Source organism: Triturus cristatus, chromosome 9 (genome assembly GCF_964204655.1).
Source record: "Triturus cristatus chromosome 9, aTriCri1.1, whole genome shotgun sequence".
NCBI classification, from domain to species: Eukaryota; Metazoa; Chordata; class Amphibia; order Caudata; family Salamandridae; genus Triturus; species Triturus cristatus.
In genome coordinates this window covers 1,170,020,768-1,170,047,342 of record NC_140592.1, presented here as the reverse complement: position 1 = coordinate 1,170,047,342, position 26,575 = coordinate 1,170,020,768, and the positions used below count along the sequence as shown (strand labels likewise).

Below are 26,575 nucleotides of genomic sequence, written 5' to 3'. Positions count from 1 at the left end.
TTGGGAGCAACAAGTCTTTGCCAGTTCCATTGGAATTATGCAATTGTGCAGGTGCAAAGTTTTTCACATAATTATAGATTTGACCGACATAATCATAGTCTGCTGCATAATCTGCAGATTTTACTAAAAAAACATTGTTTCTAGCTCAAACAGTCCAAAAGTTACCAAAAGCAAAGTGACACGTGTTGCTATGCAGAGGAAACCCCTTTGGAAAGATTGACTTTCTGTTGCTTATTGCTATATTTGGGTGTTACACTGGCATTAATGAGGTGTAACCAATGCCCAGTGTAAAACTGAAAAAAGAATGAAGTAATACTATCACAAAATGAGCCGCATAATTTATCTTTTCTTGCTGCATAATTTACTCAACCATGCCACATATTTCGTTTGGCCCTACCCTGCATAATTGCAGTGGCTTTAGACCTTTTGACACAGGCAGGGTGTATCGCTTTGGGGAGGAAACATTAATGAAACTTTCCACTGCATGGATGGAGCAACAAGAGAATTTAGCCCTAACATTTTGCTGACACCTGAACGGGCTGCCCTTTCCTTGAATCGTGTAGCAAATGTGCAAACTTCACAAACTTAAAGAAAACAAATTGGAAAGTTCCAAGGGTCCTGCCTCTACAAAACAACTTCGCACGCCCAGATATGTAAACATAAACAACTCTACCAGAAAAATAAAGTTTCAAGTGCCTCTCCTCCTATATCTATAAAATATATAATTAACAGTCTGTATTCCTGAGAGCTTAAACATCCTACACAGTGTTATAGATTTAATACAACGAAGATTTAGCTGCAATTTTAGTCTTTCTTCTTCTACATGTGTGGGCTACATTTCAGTCTGTCTTCTATGTTTATGTAATTTATAAACAATTCTGCAGGCTAAATATTGTAATTAGCAGTCCTAGATAGTTATGTGTCCATACCCCATAATTCCTTAAAATGGCTGTGAGGCGGAGCGAAGGGCTGGGGAGGACTCTAGTCTTCGGAGCTCGGTTAGACCGGTAAGAGGAGCTAAGAAGCTGTGCTGGGTTGGAGAGGGAGTCGTTAAGGCTGGGAAGAGGGAGGGCGCGTTGGTAAACGGGGTTGGAAAAGAAGGTAGAGAGGCGAGGTGCTGAGCTGTGGGAGGAAGGGAGAGCTGTGGGAGGAAGGGGAGGGCAAGGGTGCCAAGATGCGGATGAGTGAAAGTGGCGGGCTGGTTGGGGGGCAGGGTGGAGATTGTGGAGGAGCGTCGTCCCCGGCTCGTGCTGCTGCTTGCCTGGGTCCGCCCTGCTCAGTCTCGCCTGCAGCGCTGCACGGGTTAAACAGGACGGGCCTGGCTCCGGCAGCTCTTGGAAAGTCCCTGAAGTGACGTGTCCGACCTGATAATTAAAAGAGGTTTAATTATAGAGGCGAAGAGGCCTGGGAAGAGCGAGTATGCAATGCCCGGGGCCGCGGGGGGCCAGGAAGTGGGCATTCCCCCGACCCCAGCGGGTAGCCCCTCCCCCCTCGTGCCCCCGATTGAGACCCCCGTTGTGCCCCTTCCGTAGGTTGAGCATCCTTTTCAGACAGTGCCCTGGTGAAACTCGGTCTCCCTCCGGAGGGTGGGGTATAGACCCCACTGGGCTCCGGCAATGCATTCTGTCGGTGGACTAATTCTGCAATAGGGGCACCCATCTCTGGTAGCAGCAGTGTGCTAGACCTTCGAGAACCTTCCTGCCCGTAGCGCGCTGCAGCGAGGGCCAGGCGTGTGCGCAACAGGCTGGCACTTGCCACCGCGATGGCGTTGGGTGGGACGCCTTCCAGTTTGCGAACTGTGGTGCATGTTTTACGAACTCTCAAACTTTACCAGAGGCCCACGGTAAAACAGGACGTCAGGTTACTCATTGCAAGCGGCCCGGTTAGTGACGTGATGCCTATTGGGGAGATAAACACCACCCAGTGAACCGGGCCCAAATGGGATTCGAAGTTTAAACCGAAACCTCTGAGATGTGCAGGACTATAGAAGTAGCGCATACATTTTTTAAAAAAATATTATCTTGTAGTCCCTTTCGATTGGTCCAAAGACCACTACAAGTCCCAGAATGCAGAGTTAAAATCTGCACTAGGTAGGCTATTAAACCGTGGACGCTTGAAACTTAAGAGAAGGATGTGGTCCGTGGGCTGCGCTGCCCCCGCTGGTGCAGGAAACCGGGGTTCGAGCCTCGAGGTCGCGTCCACATCCTGTGATTCTGGGCAAATCACTTAATCTCCCCGTGCCTGAATGTGTAAGTAAATACGGTACTATGTAAAGCGCTCCAATACCTTCGGGTCGAGTTCGCGCTATATAAATATGCAACAACAACAAAAAAAAGAACGAGTCGTGGGAGCCAATAGCGTCCGCTTGTGGCACTGTTCAATCAAACAGTCGTAAGATGAAGGCATGTACCAGAATATAAACTTTAAAACCAGCACTAGACCACCACACACACAAACACTCAACGCCCCATTCAAACCCCCTTGCCTCGACCTGTGCTTCTCGTATGTCCACGCCTTAGACATATACTGACAAGATGTCTCGGGGACACCACTTTATCGTTCCTGGACTATGCTTTTAACCACTGTATTCTGGGGGTTGTAGTCTTGCTTCATATCGAGCCAATTGGATCACCTTTGTAAAAGCAGAGTTTGTGAATGGACAAGTGGTGTCCGGGTGACACGGAGCCATCTTTACACACCCTACCATGAAAGCATTGCCCAGCAGAACCCTGGGCATACGTTGGGCGTCTCTGGGGACCCCTGAGCACTGCAAAGCAGGAGAGCCTTGGGAGTATCCAGGGCATGGCCTAGTGATTCTCCACACTGCTTGCAGATAACGCCATGTCACCAGGACATTAAGGTCTAGTCGATGGCTTTCAATTGGCAAGGGTATTGGGAGATTAAGGGGGGAGAGGGGGCCAAGCCGACACCAAACTCCTTTATTGTGTGTGAAAAAGGCCGCTTTATTGAAACAGGTGCATATCACAATTTAACTCCTTGGCCACTGCCTTACAAAACTAACGCCTCGCTATACAATAACCTCCTGACCCCTTGTGTTTTCCCCCCACCCCTACGATCCCCACATCATTTCCCCCATCCCCCAAAATACAACATAACATTCCATAACCAACATATAACCCAATCCTACACCATGTAACCTTTCCCAACTCCCAAACTCCCCTGACCGTAACCCCTACCTGCCTTTAGTGCAACTGTAACTAACCAACCTCTAATCTAAACTTATCCAACCTGTCTACCCTTTACCTGTCCCTGGACCCACATTACCAAACCTCTAACAACAAACTCTAGCCAATCCCGGCCAACTGTCAACCACCCCGCTTGCACCTGCTCCAAGCGACAATACATCCAACAGCCCCTATGTACCTGTTCCAACAAATGCTGCCCCCAAAACCCGCAAAAGTGCAGACCCAAAACCCCTTGAAACAGTCCCCCTAAAACCCCTCTAACCATAGGGAGGGTGGGTGGGGAAAAACTTTAACTAGCGCACCCAGCCACCAGGTCACCAAGCCTAAAATGGTGGCTGGGAATCGCGCGTTTTGTATATATACCCCTTGGGCTACTACCCCTGGATTTGGGCTACATTTGGGCTATCCTTCAAATGTAGCCCAATTATTTACAAAATGGCCGTTCGGCCACGCCCCCCTCTCCCCCCTCCCAACCTGCCCGGGCGGCAGACCTCGCGGTGCTCGGCTGCCCCCCAGGCTCCCATTGGGAGATTAAGGGGGGAGAGGGGGCCAAGCCGACACCAAACTCCTTTATTGTGTGTGAAAAAGGCCGCTTTATTGAAACAGGTGCATATCACAATTTAACTCCTTGGCCACTGCCTTACAAAACTAACGCCTCGCTATACAATAACCTCCTGACCCCTTGTGTTTTCCCCCCACCCCTACGATCCCCACATCATTTCCCCCATCCCCCAAAATACAACATAACATTCCATAACCAACATATAACCCAATCCTACACCATGTAACCTTTCCCAACTCCCAAACTCCCCTGACCGTAACCCCTACCTGCCTTTAGTGCAACTGTAACTAACCAACCTCTAATCTAAACTTATCCAACCTGTCTACCCTTTACCTGTCCCTGGACCCACATTACCAAACCTCTAACAACAAACTCTAGCCAATCCCGGCCAACTGTCAACCACCCCGCCACCCAGGAAAAGGGGGGAAGTGTCGGCGACTGCGCCTCTTCCTCCCCTTTTTCTGCCCCCCCACGCCCCGCGACCCCGCATGACCTAACGCCTATAAACTCCCAACAGACGCGCCAACACTTCTCTCAACTCCAAAAGATACAGATCCATTCCCATCCTGGACAAGTGCACCCCGTCATCCCTGAACATCTCCCGCGCATCGTATCGAATGTCCCCGTGTGCCACGCGGTCAATCCCCAAATGCCGACAAAACCTCACCATCTCCGTATTAAGTTTCCGTCGCGCCTTATCTACCGCACCTGGGTTCACCGCCCCCCTCCAACTCCTCCGGGGGACAAACTCCGTCCACACAATCGAACAACCCGCCCAGCTCTCTTTGATCAAAGCCAGATCCTTCTTCATCGCCCGCATTAGGGCCAAACCAGTCTCCCTTACCATGTCGTTCTCCCCCAAATGAAGAACCAATACATCTGGGCACCGACCCGCCCTTAAGATCCCATTCAACACGGGCACCAGTTCCTTCCAACGCATCCCCCCCCTACCCCTCCACCCCACAGAGAAAACGTCTTTATTAAAACCCAACTGTTCCCCAAAGTAACTCTCCTGCGCCTGCAATTGGGCCCTCCTCACGAACGAATGCCCCACAATCCAGATAGACATTTCTCGGGCCAGGGGTCCCATAACCGAACCTGAAAAGAAAAACAAGAATGAAAACCTAACCACAACCTCTGAAAAATTTCACTGTCCTGTGTAAAGTCCCTCTTTTGCCTGTTTTACAGTGGCCCCCCACCCCCCGGCTCGCTGCGCACATAACGCTGGTAGCAATTTGAAGACCATCTTCCCAACTTCATGATTTCGCCCCTGTCCCAGCCCCTCGCATGCGCCTCCGACGCTGCCCCGATGCGAAACGAGTGCGTGCCAAAACCCTTTTCCTCGACCCCCAGCGTCCTAAGTGCTTTCCTCAGTACTGCCAGCAATTGTGAAGCTTTAACGCCTCGCCCCTGCTGATGGGAGAAGACCAGTCCCCCCAGACCCCCAGCGCACGCCCTCCACCGCATACCCCAGCGGAACGGACACACCCCCGTGGATCGCCCTTTCCTCAACGTAACCCACTTCCCTCGACTCTTCTGGTCAGTCTTTGCCTTTCGCAGCCAAATGCTCACCACCCGATCCCCAAATGATACTTCCTCCCAGGTCAAACCCCGGTCCGCTTTCGACCCCAGCAGCTCTGATACCCGAAACGCCCCAAAAAACATCCAAGACATGAGTGTGGCGAACAGCAAGGCCTCCCTACCGTCCCAGCACACCGCTGGCAGAACCCCCATCACCCTACCTAAGAGTTCCCATGACAGAGGCCTCCGCACTTTGGCCACTCTCCCACATTCCCGCGCCCAGCCTTCCAAAATCCGCGTCCCCAGCTCCCCCGCGGATGGCGCATAACCCCACAACAGTTTGCCGATGAACGCAACCCCCGCCAACTTGCCCACTATCGTCACCCTTGTCAAACCCCTCTCCACCAAATCCAGAATAAATTGCACCACGTCCTCCCGTCTCTCCGCCTCATAAGCCCGCCATCTCGCCCCTGAGTGAACAAACTCCTCCCATGCCGCCCTGTATGCTATTTTCGTTGACCGCGCCAAAGAACCTAGAACCAATTGTAGCATCCGGTATTGCCTACTTCCCAGAGTTGGCTTGGCATCCTGGTCGGGTTCCCGTCCGCGTCCTTGGCGAGCCCACGGAATCTCCCCCACTGTGAACGAGACAAGGCATCCGCAATGTCATTGTCCACTCCTGGCACATGCACCGCGCGAAACGCAATATCATGCCTCAAACAACCCAGCACAAAAACCCGCAACAGCTTAAGCACCTGCGCATCCCTCGCCGACTGCCTGTTCACCACCTGTACCACTGCCATGTTGTCGATCCTGAACGTGACTTTTTTGTGGGCTAACAAAACCCCCCACAGTGTGACTGCCACCACTAAGGGAAAGAATTCCAAAAACGCGATGCTCCTGCCGCCCTCTAACCAGTCCTCGGGCCAGGGCTCCGCACACCATCTCCCCTGCCAATACAGACCAAATCCCTTGCTTCCCGCTGCATCCGAGAAAATCTGTACGTCCCATACCATGTCCACCTCCCTCATCAAAGGCACCCCATTGAACTGGTGCAGGAAAAACTGCCACATGCGCAAGTCCTCTCTCACCCCTGCTGACAACCTCACATGATGGTGCGGAGGCCTCTGCCCCTCCAGTGCGCGCCCCAGTCGCCTGCAGAAAGTCCGCCCTACTCTGACCACCCTACAAGCAAAATTGAGATGTCCCAGCAACACCTGTATGTCCCTGACCGTCACCTTCTGTCGTGCCAACACCTCGGTCAGCAAACTCAACATGTTCCGTTTCTTTTCCTCCGGGAGGCGCGCCTCCATACGTACCGAATCCAATTCAATACCAAGGAATGCCAGTGCCGTACTGGGGCCCTGCGTTTTTTCCGGGGCCAGCGGCACGCCCATGTCCCCCATGATCTCATGGAAGCTGTCCAGACCCTGCTGGCAGTCCGCGGAGTCTGAGGTGCCGACAAAGAAAAAGTCATCCAAATAATGTGTGACACCTTGGTGACCCGTTCGTTCCGTAAACAACCATTGTAGGAACGTGCTGAAGCATTCAAAGAGTGCGCAGGACATGGAGCAGCCCATCGGCAATGCCTTGTCCACATACCAGTGACCGCCGAATTGTATGCCTAACAGATCCCAGTCATCTGGATGCACTGGCAGCAACCGGAAAGCTGACTTGATGTCGCACTTTGCCATCTGTGCCGCTGCGCCCGCGGACACCACCAGTGCCATGGCCACGTCAACCGATGAATATGACACAGTGGCCGCGCTGTCCGCAATAAAATCATTGACCGACCCACCTTCTGGCCATGACAAATGCTGAATGAGGCGAAACTGTCCCACCTCCTTTTTAGGCACCACCCCAATGGGTGACACAATCAAATTGGGCAGAGGCCACTCGCAAAATGGTCCCGCCATGCGGCCTTCCCGTACCTCCTTGTCTAGTTTTGCCTGTACTACTTGCGGATGCTCCCTCGCTGATCGCAAATTATCTGCCCATCTCCGAACCCTCGGCCCCTCGTACCCCAATCTGAACCCCTCTTGAAACCCCAATCTCAGTGTTTCCGCCGCCGCCCTGTCCGGATAGGCCCCCAGCGCCCCCACCAGCTGCTCTACCCTAACCGGAGTACGAGCCCTTCGCCCCAGCCCCCTTCGCCCCCCTCCCTCCTCCTCCCTGCTGTGACTGCTGCTGAGCTCCAGCCTTAGGGGCTCCCGCCTGCCAATGCTGCCCGCTCTGGCCCGGACCTTGCGTCCCCCAACACTTGACCAGCGGATGGCGCTTGCCGCAGCTCGAGCATTCGTGCCTAAACTTACAATATTCTCTCGTGCATAGTCCTTTGTTAAAGTCCCAGCAAGCCCCTTTATCTCCTGTCGTCCCTCTGCCAGCTCCCCCCACCCCCCCGCGGGTGGGACCCCCTCGAAAGGGCTGGTACACGAGCGGCAGCCCGCTGGCTGTAAATATAGTCTTTCCCGACCCCGCCAGGCCCATGGTATGCTGCCAGAGATCCGTATCCAACTCTCCCCATTTTGCCTCCGCATCCCATGCCATGCGCGCCCGGAATTCCTCATCATACTGAGCCCAGGCATATCCGCCCCCTGTAATCTGTGCCTTCCTAATTACGTCCATGTATTTAAACATGGCCACTGACCTCTCCGGAAACTTCTCGCAATACACGCTGGCATATATCAGAAAAGCCGCTGTCCAGTTTTCTATTGTCAGCGGCACCTTAGGCCTTTTTGCGAGCTCAAATTCCTCTTCCTTAGATCCCTCCTTCGCCCGGACCTCTCTGTGCAGGAGTTTAAGTATCTCCACATATTCCCCTTTCCAAATCCGTTCCTTCGTTGTCAACATCAAGTGCGCCCCCAAGGGCTTGGTCACTCCCATATATGGTAACCGTTTTACCTTCAATTCCTTACTTTCCAGTTTTGCCTCCTCTGCCTTTGCGTCCCCTGTCCCCTTCTCGCTTGTCCCCTCCTTCTTGGTCTGCCCGCTGTCACCCTGCCCTACTCCGTCCGTGCCCACAGCCACATCAACCACATACGCGCCTTTGCGCAGTCGTTCCCCAACCCCCCCCTCCACCCCCGCCCCCCCCACTCCTCTCGACACCATCCTTGGCCGCCCGAGCAAATGTGCATTACCTGGCGCCAGTGTCTCCGTCCGTCGCTCATCCCGACGTCCAGTCCTGGGAGCCGAGCTGCTTTCCCACCGTGATGTCCGACCCGTGGGCTGCGCCTGGCGTCGTGACACCTGTAAGAAACTAGTCACAACATTACTCGGCCCCCCGTCCCTACCGTCTCCCACCTCACGCAACTCCCCTTCCTCCATACTCTCCTCCTCATAGTCCAATTCCTCCTGTCCTGCACCCCCAGCGTTCCCCGCTGGACCTGCCACCTGCTGCTTAGGAAAACAAACAACATTCCTTTCGGTGCTCCTCCGTCGCTGCCCCCCGGGGCGCAGTAACCCCGTGGGTGTTGGGGCCGGCGAGCCCGTCTCGGGCCTACTTGTGCCAGCCGCGTCGGGATCCCTCGCCGGTACTGGGCACGCCGCCCGAGGCTCCACCCTCCCTTCTCCTTGGCGTCGCCAGGCCGCTCCCAGCCCTGCCAAGTCCGGTACCCCGCGCTGTTCCCGCTGCCTCTCCGCTACCTGCAAAGGAAAGGAATGGTCTGGTGTGCTGGGCCTACCTACCTTCCTCCTGCCATCCCATCCCCGCTTGCCAGCCCCCGACGACTCCGCGACCCACGCCTTACCCACCGCGCTCAAATCCGCCCCGTCGTCGTCCTCCCCCTCACCCTCGTCCCCGTCGCTCCCCTCCCCCTGTCCACTCCATCTCACCCCGTGCCCGCTCGACTCCCCTCCGACCGCGCCACCCCCCCCACACCCCTCCCCCCTCCCTGCCGTCTCCCCCGCTCTGACGCCCCCAACCCCCGCCAACCCCTCTGCCCAGGACTCAAAGATATCCAGGCCTCCCCAGTCCCTCTCACTGCCCTCCGACTCGAATAGCACTGGGGATTCTCCCCCTGCTGCTTCCCCCTCCAGGGCCCCCCCTACCTGCTCCCACTCTCTGACAGTGCGCCCCCCCGCGCCCCTGCCCCTCTCCCAGGTGCTCGCGTCAAACCCCCCCCCGCCCCTCCCCGTTTCCCCCCCAGCCGCCACATGGCCCAGCGCGATCGCCACCCCACTGAAAGCCGCGCTCCCCCCCCTCCCCTGACCCCCCACCGTCTGGCTGACCGGTCGATCCGTGCCCGAGCCGCCTGCCCCCCCCCGCCCCCCCACACTCCCCAATACCGAGCCTTCCGACCAGGGGGCCGCGCGCCTCCGCGCTGACCCGGCCCCCGATATCCCCCCGCACTGCGCGCTCCCCCCGGGACCTTCCCCCAGCTCCTCGTCCTCCTCCACGTGTTCTCCCCGCCCCCGCGCGCTCCGCGATCCTCCCCGCGTCATCGTCAGGCCCTCCGCCGAGCAGCCTCTCGCCGTCGCCCTGGAAACGGACGCTCCCCGGCTTCCGGAGCGGCCCGCGTACGATCTAGGCCTCGCCTGGTAGGCGGCCGGAGCCTTCCCCCGTCGCGTCGCTCGTCCCCGCCCCCTCCCCAACTCCAGTCCCGTCTCGCTCCCCTCCTCCACACACGCTGACCCCGGGGCAGCGCTCCTGACATATGCGCTGCCCCTGTCACTCACCGCTCTCCTCAACGGACTCCCGGGTGGCGAACAAGCCGCGACGGCGGCCGCCACCCCCGCGGACGCGCGCCTCGCCGGGCGCTTCGTCCAATTGGCCTCCTGCACCAGCAAGTCCATCCTCCCCGCCTCGCTCAACAACCGAATAGCCTCCAGGACGCGATAGTCGCCGCAAGACATGCCGCCAGGTACGTGTCAAACTCCTTACTCACGCCTAATAATACACCAGAAAAACTTTAACTAGCGCACCCAGCCACCAGGTCACCAAGCCTAAAATGGTGGCTGGGAATCGCGCGTTTTGTATATATACCCCTTGGGCTACTACCCCTGGATTTGGGCTACATTTGGGCTATCCTTCAAATGTAGCCCAATTATTTACAAAATGGCCGTTCGGCCACGCCCCCCTCTCCCCCCTCCCAACCTGCCCGGGCGGCAGACCTCGCGGTGCTCGGCTGCCCCCCAGGCTCCCATTCTGGTAGTTGCAGTTCATCACAATCCTTTGTAGAAGGAATAAATGGACTGGAAGGCTATGTCCTTGATGACGCAGTAATCTGTGGTTTTTCTTCTTGTGAAACTAAGGCCCAGTTCACAAGAGTCCTGTTTACTGGACCACTGCACGATATGTTTCAGAAAATCGCTACTTTGCATGCTTGGATGGGGTTGGTAACTGCCATCCTCAGGTTTTAAGCTGGTGCAAAAATGTTTGCATGGCCAGTGGCAAAAAATAATAGCTCCATTTCATGTTTCACAAGCAAACGGGCATTCTCACTAGTGCATGGGTTGAGCACTGCATTTATCTGTCAGCAGTGCAGCGGAGCACGTGTGGCTAGCTGGAGCGCGCTGGGCCTTTCATGTGCTCGGCTGTAATACTCCCTGTTAACTGTGATGTGTTGTGAAGACGCGCTGTACTCCTGGGAAGGAGGTCTCAAACGAGAAGAGGGGCGGGCCAAGCTGGCCTCGGGGCGGTGGGGTAGCAAGGCCAGCTCAGGTTGCCACCCATCCTGACTCCTAAGGGCCCACCCCTCCTGGTTCCTAAAATGTTTACATTTTGCTGGTCAGGCCCTTCTGTCTTAAATAGAGCCGCATGTCCCGTGCACTTCAGTGGTCTTGCTTTAGGACTGGTGAAGTTAACAACATTTGCACCTAAAAACACTGTTTTAGAAAAGTGGCAATTATAGGTAACGAAACGGTCGTACCTTTTTGTGTTTAGTCAACACAAGGAGCGGCCTTTGTCCGCGATTGCTACCTACATGCAGTGTCCTACACGAGTGTGCCCATACCTCTACATGTATGTGATCAGCAAGGCTTCTAAGCACGTGTGAGGAACACAGAGCGCTCCTTGGTGGAGAGCACGGACGTACCTTGATAGACTCCAAGTGTGCCACTATCACGTGGCCCCAGTGCGGTGGGTTAAGAAGCGTATATAAGAAACTACAGATAACGACGTTTCAGCCAACTGCATTATGGGGTTTGTAGTTACCATCATAAATATTTGCAATAAATTGCACGCGTACTTATTGCTTCCATGGTATTATGTATACCGTAGAGAAGCGAGCACCTGGGTAGAGGTCTCCACTGCTTAATTTGTAATGTATGCACATTTTCCATCCGCTGGAAAAGTCTTGCGCGCCAAAAGCTTCGCATTCCCTGGGAGCGGGCAGTAGGTTGCTGCATCTGTTGTTTACAGAGGGCACTGCTCCGACGGGTGATGGCCTTTGAAGTCAATAAACATCGTGTGGATTACTGCACACTGCAAATCCCCCGGCCCGTGCTGGCGCCCTAATAGCCCATCAACATACCGGCGGGAAATAAATCCATAATTTTCCAGATGGTCACTGCAGGGTGCCAATAGCCCCGAAAGGCTAGCGCTGAATACGAGCCTATTTTCCTTAATCCTCACAATACAGAATTAAATTGAACGACGGCATATGTGCTCCCCCCTAAAACAAGTCCTGTTGGAAAGACGACACTTTAGCGCGTGCAATGTTAATGCCGCTTAAGACACATTACTTTTGGAAACTCGATTGGATCTGACACGTGCATCTCCCCCTCCCTTCTTTCACCGAGAACATGCTTGGTGGGGGGGTGGGGGGGTGGAGTGGTGGTAGATAAATCACTGAGTACAGACCTCTCGAAAGCAGCACAACATGAAAATCCGGCGCAGGGGTTGAACAATGGAGCCAGTCGATGGCGAACCAGCCTGAACCAGTGCTGTGCCTGACACGTTTCAGCTCATAGCTCCTGTGAAGTACAGTCTGCCGCCGGCGGCAGTGCAACCACAACTCACCACCAGGCTGCAACACCCTCACTACGTTTAACGCTCTGTAAAATGAAGGTCACTGACAATCCCAGTGTATGTCCGGGGATTTTCAGATTTTTGTGATCACGATTTCTGTCGAGTTTTGAGGTTGGCGCTTTACTACGCGTAATGTGCAATCGTTTTAACTACGATTTTTGTAACTTATTGACAGTAGTAAACTACAGTTTCTTCGTCACACGGTTTCTAGATGCGCCTCGTGATTTCCTGAACTGCTCTGTGTGTGCGCCTCGACTCCCAGTATTTGTGCAAAGCCCTGCAGCCTGTTGCAACACCCTCCGAGGTGTCTCAAAACAGGAAAAGAAAAAAAAAATGACATAGGTTTATGAACTAAAAACGAATGCGCGAGTATGTTTCCTCATAAGTGTGTCACGGGGGTGGGAGAAGTGCACTTTGTTCCATTTTAACACATGCTTGGATTGGATTTTTTTTCTTCAATGCTAAACAACTTTAGGCTAAACAACTTTAGGCTGCCCTCCCCCACGTCTTTAGGAGAAGCAGCCAACCGTCAACTGGAAAACGTGTGCGGACGGGGAGAGAGAACTACTTTTTTTTTTAGTACCTGGGTCAAATATATCTATTTTTTTTCTCTCTTTTCTGAAAGTAGTCAAAAAACAAGTGGGAATGACTGTACAGCCGTAATGCAGTTTTCTGATGCTTTCTTTTCAGTTGTACCTTTCTGCACTGGCCACTAGCATTACCCGTCTCTTCCTCCCCCCTCCTAGGTAGCGGTGGGGGCTTAACCCCTCCCCCGTTGCACACTTGTTACTTTCTGATGCGAATTAAGGCGATCCAGGGGATATGTATTTAAACCAAACAACAGACCCACTGGCACGTTTCCACTCCATGCGTCCCAGGGAGGCGTTACCCTAGCTTCAAATCCCGCCAAAAAGAGGATAGGCGGACGGAGCGAGCATAAAAAAAAAAAATCTTTAATAGGTTTACAGAAAAAAAAGACATGCTTTAATCTTTTGGGGGGGGGGGGGGGCTGTAAAGGAGTGCAACAAGTAAAGTTTTTTTTATATAAAGAATATTCAGGGTGGGGGAGGGGGACAATCGTCTTGGGTTGCAACAAGGAGTGAAAAGAATTCTAAAAGATTAGGGGAGGAGATATACATGGCCTTTCTTGCAAACAGGAAAGGGGGGAGCCCCGCTCTAAAAGTGAGCACCCCCAAGGAAATAAAAACAATAAACAAACCCTCTTTCCCGGAAGGGGGGTGGGAGGTAGAGCTAAAGGGCTGCAAAGAGTAGTGAAAGGGGACATCTGCTGCTTTCGGGGGGGGGGGGGGGGTGACAGCCGAACCAGGGCTACAAACAACGTGAGACTGCACAGACTAGCACCTTCAAGGTGCAAAGCCCGAGCTACAAACAACAACGTGAGACTGCACAACAACTTGAAACTGCACAGACTAGCACCTTCAAGGTGCAAAGCGCGCAATCACCCAGTTAAGAACATTGACTGCCGCAACACTTAAGTCCACAGTTAAAGTCATCCCCATAAAACGAGGCGTCAAAGCATATGGGTTCATACGAATGTTTCGAGCTTCCATTGACGGGGTGTCGACATGAAGGGGCCCAGCTGGTTGACTTTAAGGAAATCATGCATGCGTTTTACTTAACTGTTGAAAAATACCCATATTGTTGCAGAAATATCCGTAAAGGTTTCTCCGATCTCCCCTACCCCTTAACCGGAGAGGCTAGTTCGTTGGACAAAAGAAAGTGCGGCGAACCTTATTGCTAGTAAACGTCCGTAAAAAAATAAATACAAATTGGAAAAAAAATAAAATGAAGAAATCTTGAGCCACTTTTGGCTTAAAACTCGAAATAAATCCACGTTTGTCACACACACATCCTCTTCTGCAGGAACTCAAGCATACTTAAAACAACTTCGAAAGAAGCCATAACCAAAAAGGTTATACGAAACGTCCAGTTTCAGGAATTTGATGACTTCTGTGCTTCCTTCATATAGAAAAATAAATGAACTCGATTACTGCAGTGGCAAATGGCGGTCGGGAGAAGCATGTCCAAAACTCAAAGAAAACAATAAAAGTGGAAATAAGAACATAGGAAGGGATAAGAGGAGAGATCTAGCAAGGTCCGCGAGGAAAGCAAATGTGAATTAAAGGGCACAGCAGAAGCCGAACTCTATTCTTCTTCCCCTTTTTTTTTTTTCCTTTAACTGCAAAAAAAAGTTCCCGCCTTCTCCCCAAATGGCAGATAGGACAGTGGGTGGAATAAATTAAAGACCCATTGCTTGCATATGCAACCCTTTTCACACTGTGGACGCAACTTCTTTGGTTAGAAGGGAAAGGGGAAAAAAAGGTTTCAAAGTTAAAAACAGTCGTGCCATGACTATATTTTTTTAATGCACGCGTGTGTATGTTTCTGTGTTTTATTTTTATTTTGTATTCTCCTTTTGAGAGTGCGGTGGGTGATTCAGCCCTCTGCTGTCAGTCACTTTTTTTTTTTTCGTCGCTCCCCTTTGCCTCCTTCCTCATTTAAATGCGTTAAAGCCCCGCCCTCGTCAAGACTCGAAACTTTATAAGTTGGCTTTTAAGCAGAGCCTGGGAGCTTTGCTAAGAGTCCCAGGCAATCGCTGGACTAAGGGGAGGAATTTACAGCAAAAAAAGCACCGGAGGAAAAGGGGAAGCTGGATCCTGTGGCCGTCACCCCCCCTCCCCCCAACACTGTGATTTTCTTATTTTTATATATATATTGTATTTTTTAAGTTATTGTTTTGAGAGTAAAATTAACGCAGACATGTCCACGGCCTTGATGTCGCCCACCATCTTCGACCTCAGCGAAGTTTTATGCAAGGTAAACAAAACTTTAAATGCACTTTGAGCCCTAAACGTAGGATTTTTGTTTGTTCTTAAACTGGACTGAGTGGCTTTACCGTTCTGTTTTTCATGTTACCAGCGTGGACGTTCCGCCCATGACACGTCTGTAGGAAGTTAAGTGTTATATATGTATACAACTATATATCGCACTTCTAAGCACTGTAAATGACTTGGTTGTCTTAACTCCTAATGGTATAGGAGCCGGATTTCTTTGCCGTACACAAACCGTTTAAAAGTATCTTTGAGATGTAGAGACGTACGTTACAAAATAGGCGCACTTTTAAAATGCCTTAATTTAGTTTTTACAAACTTTGCTTGTTACTAGTTGGAGCCTAAATTGTCACACGGGGTTGTTGAATATTTCAAACTAAAAATGCCCCCATACCGATTCTTCCTACAAGTTAGAGAAAGTGTGTTTTATATTTTACCGCATATTATACTATATTTGTTCATCTTTTGCCGTTTTGTTGGTGACGATAGTATCGTTGTGCTAGTACTTGTATCATCCTAATTGGAACTCTTGGGCTATTTTTCCCTGGTGTGGAGTTAACTTTGTTTTTTGAACGACAACCCGGTTATGTCGATATGAAAATATGCCAGCTTTATTTGTCTGTCCTAAACTTGGTTTCCCAGTAAACCTCATGGTTCATTTGTGAGGTTTATGACTGTTTTTCTGTTGTGTTTTTAATGTAATGTATCTACCACTTTCTGCAGTGTGGTTTTAAAAAAAAAAAATTTTTTTTATACTTCCCACTTGAAATTGGTATCACTTTGCTAATTTCTAAACTCGTGGCATTAAGTTTTAAATCTTGCAGTGGGGGTGTTATTGTACGCAGTAGTACTTGTTCCTTTTTGCTGGTGAAACACCCGACAGGACTCACATTTTTTGCAAGTTTGTAGAGGGTGTTAATGAACTAGTATTAGAGAGACAGGAAGAGGTTTTGTGTTTGATTTTACCAGCAGCTTCTTGTCTGCTGCTCGGAAACTTTGAGACAAATGATTCATTTAGGCTTGGTTTTTGTGTTTAATGCGGGCTGCAGTTTCCACAAGCACGCACATAACACTCTATAAAGGTATTAGAATGTTCGTTTTCAGGGTGACTTTGGAAAGGGGTTTGCCTTTTAACTATGAACAGGAGGAGAGTGAGGGATTGTAAGTAGTCACAGTAATTTATACCTAAAGGTACACACACCTCCCCTTAACAAATGCACCCCACCATATCTGTGGCATCTATGTAATGTCACCGCGTGCAGGCACTCTAGTCTCTTGCCACCCCTCGCTCCCACGAATCACTGCCTTTATGGAGTTTAGTGTAAAATGTCCCAGGGGCTGCCAACTGGCCCCAGAAAAACAACCTTTTTCTCGGGGTTCATGCTAGCGAATGCTTTTCTTGATAGATTTGTACTGTTCTCCTTCTTGATAATCCGAAAACTGTACCACGAGTCCACTCTCGGGGTTTGTGTTTAAAAACAAAAACGCATGTTTTTCAATATTTGGTAGAAATCCGTACAGGCTATTCAGGAAAGTTTTAAAGGCCAGCTTTCATCAGCACATTGCTGCTAAATGTGGTTTACGGTATGTAACTGTTCTGTTGGTCTTGGAGGCTGGTGATCCTTTGGAGTGATTGGTCGTTTGTGTGGTGGCATGCACACAGCTCCCTTCCCCTGGGCGCCATTGGTACAGTTCACACGCGCACACACACTGGCACTGCTTCCTGCTCTATCACTGGCCAGCCCTTTGTTCTAGTTGCACTCTGACTTATCTCTAACGTCTTTAAATGTGGACTTTAGTTCTGGTTGATGGGTGTTGCACAGAGGAGGTATGTCTCTCTCCCTTTGGGTGGGGTAGGCAGAGTCCTTGATCTTAAATATGGTTTCAATTTTCACGATTTGGGGATAAGAATATGAGGCTGACCCTAAGAAAGTTGTATGCTTTAATTGGGATCTAATGTGGATTTTGTTTACAAGGCCAGATTACAGTGGTCACACAGTCAAGGAAAGACCCTTTTTGGCAAAAGCCCTCACTTAAGTGGAAACCCGAATTGACATGTGGTTACTTATGTCCACTACTCCTCTTGGGGTACAGGCCATCACCCAGGACTCCCCAGACACACCTCCGTGCTGGGCTTTTCTTTCAGTCTGACTCCAGGTGTAACCCTTTTCCTCGTAGTCCGTGAGATGTAGGAGATGATGCATGATTTGGAGAAAGATCTGGCACATGGGTATTTGAACTATTGGGTTGTAGAAGTTTATTATATGGACTTAAAACCACCAGGATGGCAGCTTGAGCCTGTAGAAACAAGTTTTGCTCTAATTTTCTCTATTTTGTGGGGGGGGGGGGGGGGGGGGTTGCCGTTTTTGTGTTGTGACTGTCAGCACCCTGCATTTTAGTTGTGACCCTCCTTCCACTCAACAGTCCCTTCAATTATTTGAGTAGGATAACTATCTTTTTCAACCTTAAACCCCCTAAAATGGTTCAATCTCTTCACTTTCCTAAAACTTTGTAATGGAGGTGACTTGTATGCCTGACCAGCAAACTCCTCCTGACAGAAGAACAATGTAAAAATATCTTGGCATAGGAGTGGTTTACACCTTGATGTGATGAGTTGGCACTGGTTATGTTTTCAAGTGGTATTTTAATTGTGAGTTCTGTTTGGTTTTGTGTATGGTTTGAGGTGTGTTGGGTGTTGCAGGCTTAAGTTGTTTCTTACTATTGTTTACTTTTCTCCCCTTCTGCAGAGCAATAAAATGATCAACTATAACAACAACATCATGAACCCTACGAACAACAACCTCTCTCTGCTGGACAGGAAGGCTGTGGGGACACCAGCCATGGTGGGCTTCCCGAGGAGGCACTCTGTCACGCTGCCCAAGTTCAACCAGAACCAGTTTCTCAACAGCCTCAAGATGGAGCCCTGCTCCACCACTATGGGCAACAAGGAGAACAAGTTCCGCGACCGCTCCTTCTCGGAGAACGGTGAGCGACTGCTGCAGAAGCCTGGTGGCCAGGTCAACTCCAGCCGCTACAAGACAGAGCTATGCCGGCCCTTCGAGGAGAACGGTGCCTGTAAGTACGGCGACAAGTGCCAATTTGCCCACGGCATCCACGAGTTGCGCAGCCTGACCCGCCACCCCAAGTACAAGACAGAGCTCTGTCGCACATTCCACACAATCGGATTTTGCCCCTATGGGCCTAGGTGCCATTTCATCCACAATGCAGAAGAGAGGCGCCAGGTGTCCAGCCGGGATCAGATGCCCTTCTCCCTCTCCAACTCCAAGCTGGACAGGCCTCGGCTCCAGCATAGCTTCAGCTTTGCTGGCTTCCCCACCGCCAATGGGCTGCTGGACAGCCCTACCTCCATCACACCGCCACCAGCCCTCAGTACCGAAGACCTCCTCAACTCTCCCAACTGCGCCAGCAACCCTTTTACCTTCTCAAGCCAGGAGCTGGCCAGCCTGTTTGCCCCCAGCATGGGCATGCAGTTGCCTCTGGGATCCTCCAATTTGCCTGGCTCCCCAACTTCCTTTCTTTTCCGGCCCATGTCTCAGTCCCCCCAGATGTTTGACTCTCCTCCCAGTCCCCAGGGCTCCCTTTCTGACCAGGAAGGATACCTGAGCAGCTCCAGCAGCAACAGCGGCTCCGATTCGCCAACCCTCGATTCCAACAGGCGCCTTCCCATCTTCAGCAGACTCTCCATCTCCGACGACTAAAACTGCCTTCCTGCTACTCTTCCCGCCTTTTTTCCCATTACAATGTTAATTAAGCTGAACTGATCTTTGTTGAGGGGGTTAGAAGCTGAGATTGGTCCACCTGCCTGAGGCCTGAAACGCAAGTGCCAAATTGTGTCAACACCAGCAACAAAAATGGTTTACAAAAAAAAAACAATTAGTGCCTTTATTAGACTTTCTTGGTGGGACAACTTTACCTCTTCAGCGCTAGTGGGCGCCAGCATGCACTTGAAAAGAAGAGTGCAGGGAAGTACCTGAACAGCAGCGCCCTCTACTGGCCATGATGATACGTTGTCTTCTTTTGCCACTACCCTCTCTCTATGTAAGGCCTTGTTTCTGCCAAGTCTAGTGGTGGTGTTGGTATGTGGACAGCCCTCTTTCTCCTCCACCTAATCTTCAACTCCCTGTTTTTCGGACATGTCTTGCCTGGTCTGCAAGAGAGAAATCAAAGCTGTGGATGGATTTGGAATTGTTGACTCAAGTGTGGACTAAATGATGAATGTGGGGTGGGGGGTAGGAAGGGAGACAGCCAGAATGGAGTTAAGACTCAGACTTTTGGTGCTACAAATATGCCCATGTAGACATGTGATCTCATTATGAAAAAAAGGTGGGAGGGGGCGGGTGGATGGGCGGTTCATTCCATGTGAAAAATGTAAACAAGTTCCATTAGAAAGACAGCTTTAATGGTATGCTCTAGAATACTTTTAGGCCAATCTTTAGAGCACTCGCGCCAACTTTTCTTTTTTTTTCCCCTGGGTTTTTAATTTTGTATAACTTTCAAAAACAAAATTGGAGAACAAATTTTGCTTGTCACTGCACAACAATATAAAAAAGCTTATTTAACTTATCAAAACGTATTTATTGCCGAACATATGCTTTTTTTTTTTTTGTAATTGTGTTCATATTTATCGGGATTGCTGAATCCATAGAATATATTCTTTTATGTTTAAATTATGATCTTCCATATTAATCTTAAGATTGTGAAGTGTCTTTTTTTCCTTCCCTCCTCCCCACAGTTTAATATATTATACTACAATGACTTTTTTGTAACTACACTTTTGGTTATTTTATTTTTAAAAAACAATGAAAATTAATTTAAAAAAATGCGAAAACCGTGTTGGATTTATTTATTTTTAGGTTTTTTTGTCGCCCCTATCCTCTTCTGCCGCCATTGTGTTGGACTGCAAATTGAGTTAATGTGGTTACTGCCTTATATATAAATTTATGTATGTTTTCCCTCCCTGTTGTCGGTCCTAGGCCGCTTACAACTGAGCTGTAGAATGTATGTAAGCTGTGCTGTAAAACAGTGCACGAGACATTAGTTTTTTTTTTTTGTATAGCTTCTTTGGGGGAAGAAATCCTTGATGGACTAAAAGTGCCTAATTTTGAAGACATTCCAAACCGCAGTATCCTGTCTTTACGTTCCTTTTTTCCAAGTTTGGAAATTTCCCTGTAGAGGTGAACGTGACTGGCGCCATAAGAAGCAAAACATGAATGTATTTTTTTCCCTGTTACTGTTCACTACATTTTTCCTTTGTGTGAGTTTAAGAGAAAGCTTTTTGTTACGACTGTTTGCAGTTTAAATCAATAAACCCCATGTTTTTCAAGAACGCTGGATAGTTGTTATTTTTCTTTCTTCAAACTCTTTCACTGCTTGCTCATGCAGGTTTTATTAAGAATGCTGCTCTTGTTAACGTGCATGGTGGATAAAGGCCTTTACCAAAACCCTACCAATGATCCCAGAGGCATGTTTTCCTTCACCTTAAGTTAATCTCTTCCCTGCATCCTAGATTTAGATGCATGGTGCATTATACCTATATTAAGTGTCACTGCAGCTGCTTTTTGGGCAACAAACCCTCTGTAAATTTACAATTGATCCAAAGTGTGCCCACGTTTGTGAGCGTTGTAAACTACGTTCAGTTGCAACTTATTGTTGAACTGCAACTAAGTTAGACGTTCGCATTATCATGAGACTTGGCTTGGCGCCAGAAGGCTGCTCTTTGCTGCAAAACTGGGAATGATTAAACTTTCTCATCAAATTGTGAGACAAGATGGCCACAGTCTTCTAGCAAATTCCATATGTGGGTTTGCTTTTGTGGGATGGTACCTCTACGCGCCGCACACTTTTCCAAGTCTGCCCCATTAAGAATTCAGTCTTTATGATCCAGCTTAAGTAGGCAATACAGTTCATAAATTGCCCTCTTGACTTATAACCAGGCCCTTCCCATGCACTTCTGTACAATTGTTGGATTAAACTCTTAAAGGGAAAATTACTAAAATCCTATAAACCTTTCAAAATGAAGGGGCAAAGGTTGGCCATGAACGCTGGCTTTCTTTGCACTGACTGGACTGAACATAATGCTACTCTTGAGTGAGACCTCTGTTGGCCAAGAGGAGAACTAAGGCGAGGAATCACTTGAGCGTGTGGAATGGAGCTGAAAGGTTTGCATTAAGGAGTGTGTGTTTTTTTTTTTTTCTTTTTCTTTTAACTCTGGACGCTTGTTGGAACACTTTTCTGTGTCTGTATTTATCTCTAACAACCCATCAGTGTTGTCAAGGTCAAACATACGTTTCACGAGCCCCAGGAATAATTTCCTATATTAATTTAATTATCCACCTCCAACGCTGGTTAGTTAACCTCCCCCCCCCCCCCCCCCCCCCCCCCGCCAACCCTTCCAGGAATCTGGTGTGGTCCAAAGCAACAGGTTAGTGCTTTTGTATATGGATGCCTATGTGGTGTCTCGTCCTGGATTCCACTGGGTGGGCACAATCTCTAACCAAGTTTAGAGTGTATTCAAACAGTGGGATTTATTTAAAAAGTGACCTACCCGCACAAGAGGTTGTGCTGTTCTACGTGAAGGGCGCTACTTGGCTTGTAAAAAGTGAAGTAGTGTCCTTTGAATTGCAGTAGTGCAGCCGTGTACTGGTGCAAATCAGTGACGTTGTGGGGAATCTAATGTCACAACTAGGTGGCCCTTGGAACAGCTCTAGATATTCTGCTTTTTAAGCCTTGGCTTGGATGCCAGTCTGTCTACTGGTTGCTTGACCTGCTCCTGGTTGTGCCACTGCAGAGGTCTCACTTGTGACCAGATTACTCGTGGTTGAAGGCAGGGATGACATTTGCAGCGGTGTGACTGGTGGCAAGGGGTCCGCCGTGCTGTGCATGCACACTTGTTTTAAGGGGGGCACTGCCTTAAAGGACTGATAGCTACCAGGAGACCCTGCATTTGGACAAGCAGGGTAAAGGCCTTGTCTTGTGGACCTGGACCCAGACTAGTGGCCATCGGTGGCGGCTGGGTGGCCACACGGAAGGACCGGTAGGTGTCTGGCAGCAGGGCACCAGTGTGTTTTTAGCTCGCGCCTTATGGAGTGCAGACACTAGAGGTGTGCAAACCTGCCATGTGTGATCTTCAGCCGAATCTATACATGAGGCCTCCTGTCCCTTCCATCTGTAGCCATCCTGTGCCAGGGCCAGGTCAACTGGGCAGGAAACTGCAGGCTGAGGCAATAATCCTATTGTATGTTGAGGTGATGCCAAGATTCAGCATGAGACTGGCTCTTGGGCCCAGCGTGGTGCACACCTTGAATCATTGGTGTTTTGGTGTTAGAATGATATAATTTAACATTTCTTAGGTGTTTGTCATAACTGTGCACATAAAGCACTCTGGACGCTTTTAAATTAAGTGTCTGCCACAATTAAGCCGGTGTTCACTTTTTTTTTTTTTACTTCAAGCTAAGGGTGCAGGCCAGGAGCTGTAGAAATCCAAATCTGAACTGCAAAAAAGGGACTATCCCAAAATATATATATATATATTTTTTTTGCTCCGGTATCTTTAATTTTCCTATTAGTTTAATGAACTTGCACGCCTACAGCCGTGCACAATTCCATTATGGCTTACGTTGTAAGCCAACAGGCCTTATGCTGACTCCCAGCAAAGACTTGATTACGAGTCCAGAAACCTCATTTTCATTGGCTGGCTTTGCATCACTGGCTAAGGTTGTTGACACGTTTTTTGTGCAGATTGGCGTGGTTCAGCTTCACGAAGCCTGGAAATATTTGGGGGAGATTATAGTAAGTAGTGGGTATTGGTAATTGTTTTTGAAGCCCCCATAGTTTTCGGGGAGGCATGCCACGCGGGGAGTCTGAACACCGCTCTCTAGCGTGCCGCACCCCGCTCGGTGTGTGGTAGAACCATTGCTCCGAACACGACAATTACACACAATTGCAGTGCAATTAAGGGCGGTACTTGTGCGTGCAGGCTTGCCTTTGTTAAGCAGCACGTGGTACAGCAGAAGAGTGTGGTTAAAGACATGGATACAACGCCTTGCCTTTAGATAGCCCAACCTGGTTTCTAAATACATGGGTACTCCAATTACCCTTTGTTATCCACCTTTCCCCCGCCCCCAACACCCAAACGCATCAATTGAATTGACATGGTGCATACAAAGTGCACAGAGCAGATGTACTATTTCGTCGGGCCAAATGCTTCCAGTGTAGCTACGAAAGCACAACGCCAAAATAAGTGTAAATTGAAGTGTGCAGAGGTTGTTCTGAGGCACTTGGGGTGGGGTGTCCAGCACAGCAGGCCCGGGGGCGGATACAGTCCAAACTTTCAGCATAAAAGACCAGGTTATGTCACTCATTCAACAGGTTCGTTGTAGGTGCCTTAAGTGGACAGCCTTGAAATGCGGCCTGCACCCTGCTCTCCTGGGCCTATGTTGGACACGCCACAAAGGGTCTTGACTATGTGAATATTCGCCATGCCTTTCCCACGCTCAACGCCGTTCTAAATTCACCCCTAAACGTAACTGGCACACGTGGTGCAGAACGTGGGAAAACACCGAAGCCCTTGTTCAAGCGGTGTGAGAGAAGGAATATTTCACAGGAACTAGTTTTTCTCATGGTCAAAAACATAAAACGTGCTGGAGAAATACCTTAACACATTTTATCGTGGCGCGAAATGCTCAAGGTTTTTGAAGAAAGATATGGGAAGCTACGAAAATCGTAAACATTACCCCGATCGGACATACGTGTTCTATGAATTAATATAGGTAATGAATGTCTTAAAAAGTAAATTTATTATGGCTGAGGACTCATTACTCGAGGGGTGGGGCAGATTAGTGGAGGCCCTACTTGCCTTTAGCCCAACCCTTTTGCCCCAGTTTGCAGGTTTTTTTTGCTTGCTAATAAAGGCCGTCTTTGCAACGATGCATCATGTAGGTGTCTCGGGTTACCTAATGGAGATGACCAAGGTGTCCGGAGTTGTAAAACGCTTTTAACCAGGGAATGAAGCCACGTCGAGCAGCCGTGGCCTACATTTCGCTACTCTACACAACACCAACTTGGCAGAGCGCGAAACCGGCTCTTCCAGTTTGTAACTGCAGATGCATGTTGTCATTTTAATTACATTAGCTTGCTTGTTTGTCAGCGTATAGAAGGATTTATTTTAGTTCACTCCAGTGCCCACATGGTGACGTGAAATGTGACACTCCTTAACCACACCCCCAAACCTCAAAATTAGTGGGGATTTACACTGTTTATTTAGACTTGGCGCCTTGTGCACGATTGCAAGGACCACTAAATGGTCGCGGAACCCCACAGTACAAAAGCATCATTCTCTTGGGTCTTCTGCAGAGGTCTTCTAGCTTTGACACTAAAAAATAATTGTTTTGAAGCCTTTCCGCTTTCTTACTTTTAAAGCTAAAGTCTGTTTACATATCTTACCAACTACTCTATATTAAAATAATACATTCGGACAAGTTAATTCCTATAGTAATGTACGTTTCAGTAAGTAAATTAAATTACAATTGGTAATAGCAGCATCTGATTCGTCCTTAAAAGGCAGTAAAATATATGGCTAACTGGCTTGTATCTTGCGTGTTCTGCGTATTTAGAGACCGACACCTGATTTCATGCTTAAGGCCTCTTAAGAGGCCTGAACTATTGGCCCCCAGGCGCAAAGAAAAGTCAACCCTATCACTAGTCTTAAAATACAAACCCTCCAGGTTGACTCCTTCAACATTGCCACCCAAAAGCAGGTATGTCTGTCACTCTGAAAGTTAGCGTGTTGTTCCAGCGCTGCTTTTAATTTTTTGGGGCGAGTCCAGTCCAAGGTTTCAGAACCTAGAGTCTGTATGAGGTGGTTACATCAGCGGCGTTAGATATTCCGGAATTCGGTGTTGCGTTATATCTCAGTTTGTGTAATCTCATGCAGTGCAGAAGGGAATATTTTGCGATTCTGTCATCTTGAGATGTGCACCTTTTTGGGGTTCTCTTGCTTTCTGCTCCCAATAAGCTAACTGGTAACCTTCTGCCCTATGGGGGCAGGACTGTTACTGCAAGTAAGCTGCCCATTTTGCCCAATAGAAGCTCTATATGTAACGGAGACGCACGCTCGCCCCAAACATCAATCACCAGAGTGGGAACACTAAATTCTCCAGGTGACACTCCTCATACCAGTATGCCCCCCCACACACACACACCCAGTTGGGTCAGCCATCCCTCGCTAGACCAAACATCCCAGAAGTGAATGGCGAGCAGCACCAGTCGTCCACTGTCTGCTTTTTGCTATTCTACAAATTGATGCATACGAGTAATCCCATATAAAAGTTCATACAAAAATACCCTACTTGTGGCTAGCAAATAAATGTAGGTTAATGTGGCATAGCTAGTTTTGTATATCAATGCGCTGTCATTCCTCGTTGGTGAAAGTGCCTTCGTTCTCGTGAAGAATCGATCTCGTCTTGTGGCATCCCTCTAAATGCGATGAAAAGGCTTTACAAAGTTGGCCCTACTTGCCATATCCAGTATTAACACTAGGTCTCAGTGGTACTACTGGTGCCAGTGAAATGTTCTCGTGTGAGCCTGCTGGTTGCCTGAGCTGTGCCCAGTAGTATATAAGCAAGGCAGGGGTTGTGGGGAATTGGTTTCTGGTAACCATGTGTGCACGCCTCTTGGGTTCTCAAGTCTTTGTCGCTTTAGCTAAACCAATATCTTTGTTGCATGCTCAACTGCGAGCAAAACGTAGCTTGCAAGCTGGCTGTCTTTATAATGTTCAGTAAGGTCACAGATCTGTAAGCTAAGAGTCTTGTCTTTAAAAGCTATTCCCCATTTTGTACGGGATACCCCTGAAAGTCCTTGTGCTGGTTGCTGTGGGATAGAAGGGTGCATCTGAGATCCTTTCTTGGGCCTTCATGAGGCTCGTGGTCTGGCATTCTCTGGAACAAAAACATCAACTCTTGTATCCCTTGCACTGGACCAAAGGGCCCATGTATGTTGACCACCCACCTGCAAACCATAAGCAACTGCAGAATTTCTTCTGCCTCCTTCTCAATATTTCAAAAGATAGCGAGCCCGTCAATGGCTTGGTCGACTATTTACTCCTTGTTTTATCCTGGCGGTTGCATGGATAGCTGTGCATATTGAATATTAGAAGTAGGAAGCAACAATGGAATAAAATAGACAAGCAATGTGCGCTGACTGTTGTGAAAGGCTTGTGAGGAAGTTATGTAATTGGAGATCTATTGCCCACCGCATATTGCACTTCAAGTTCACCTTCTCTTCAACTTACTTGCAGGCCAGTACATACGAACGTCAGGCACGTATGAAATTGTACAGTGTACGCGCCTCATAGGCAGGGAAATCCCATTGGCCAATTGTGGACCTTTTGTGAGCAGATTACGTAAAGTTTCTATATGCTTTGGAAGTTAATTTTCTCTTTATATTTCTT

At 49.2% G+C, this 26,575-nt stretch overlaps 1 protein-coding gene and 1 long non-coding RNA gene across 2 annotated transcripts in view; one reads left to right on the top strand and one right to left on the bottom strand.

Moving 5' to 3' along the window:
* The window catches only part of LOC146799574 (uncharacterized), a 152,702-nt gene extending 151,474 nt beyond the window's left edge, over positions 1–1,228 (bottom strand). The window contains exon 1 of the long non-coding RNA XR_014968945.1: positions 930–1,228. This is a non-coding gene — a long non-coding RNA (uncharacterized LOC146799574). The remainder of the gene's footprint in view (positions 1–929) is intronic.
* Positions 1,229–14,803: 13,575 nt separating this feature from the next.
* On the top strand, positions 14,804–20,455 carry ZFP36L1 (ZFP36 like 1 zinc finger CCCH-type). Its single transcript, XM_085627155.1, has 2 exons — positions 14,804–15,094; positions 17,856–20,455. The coding sequence occupies exons 1-2, from the start codon at positions 15,038–15,040 to the stop codon at positions 18,825–18,827; spliced, it is 1,029 nt and encodes a 342-aa protein (XP_085483281.1). The 5' UTR covers positions 14,804–15,037; the 3' UTR covers positions 18,828–20,455.
* The last annotated feature ends 6,120 nt before the right edge of the window (positions 20,456–26,575 follow it).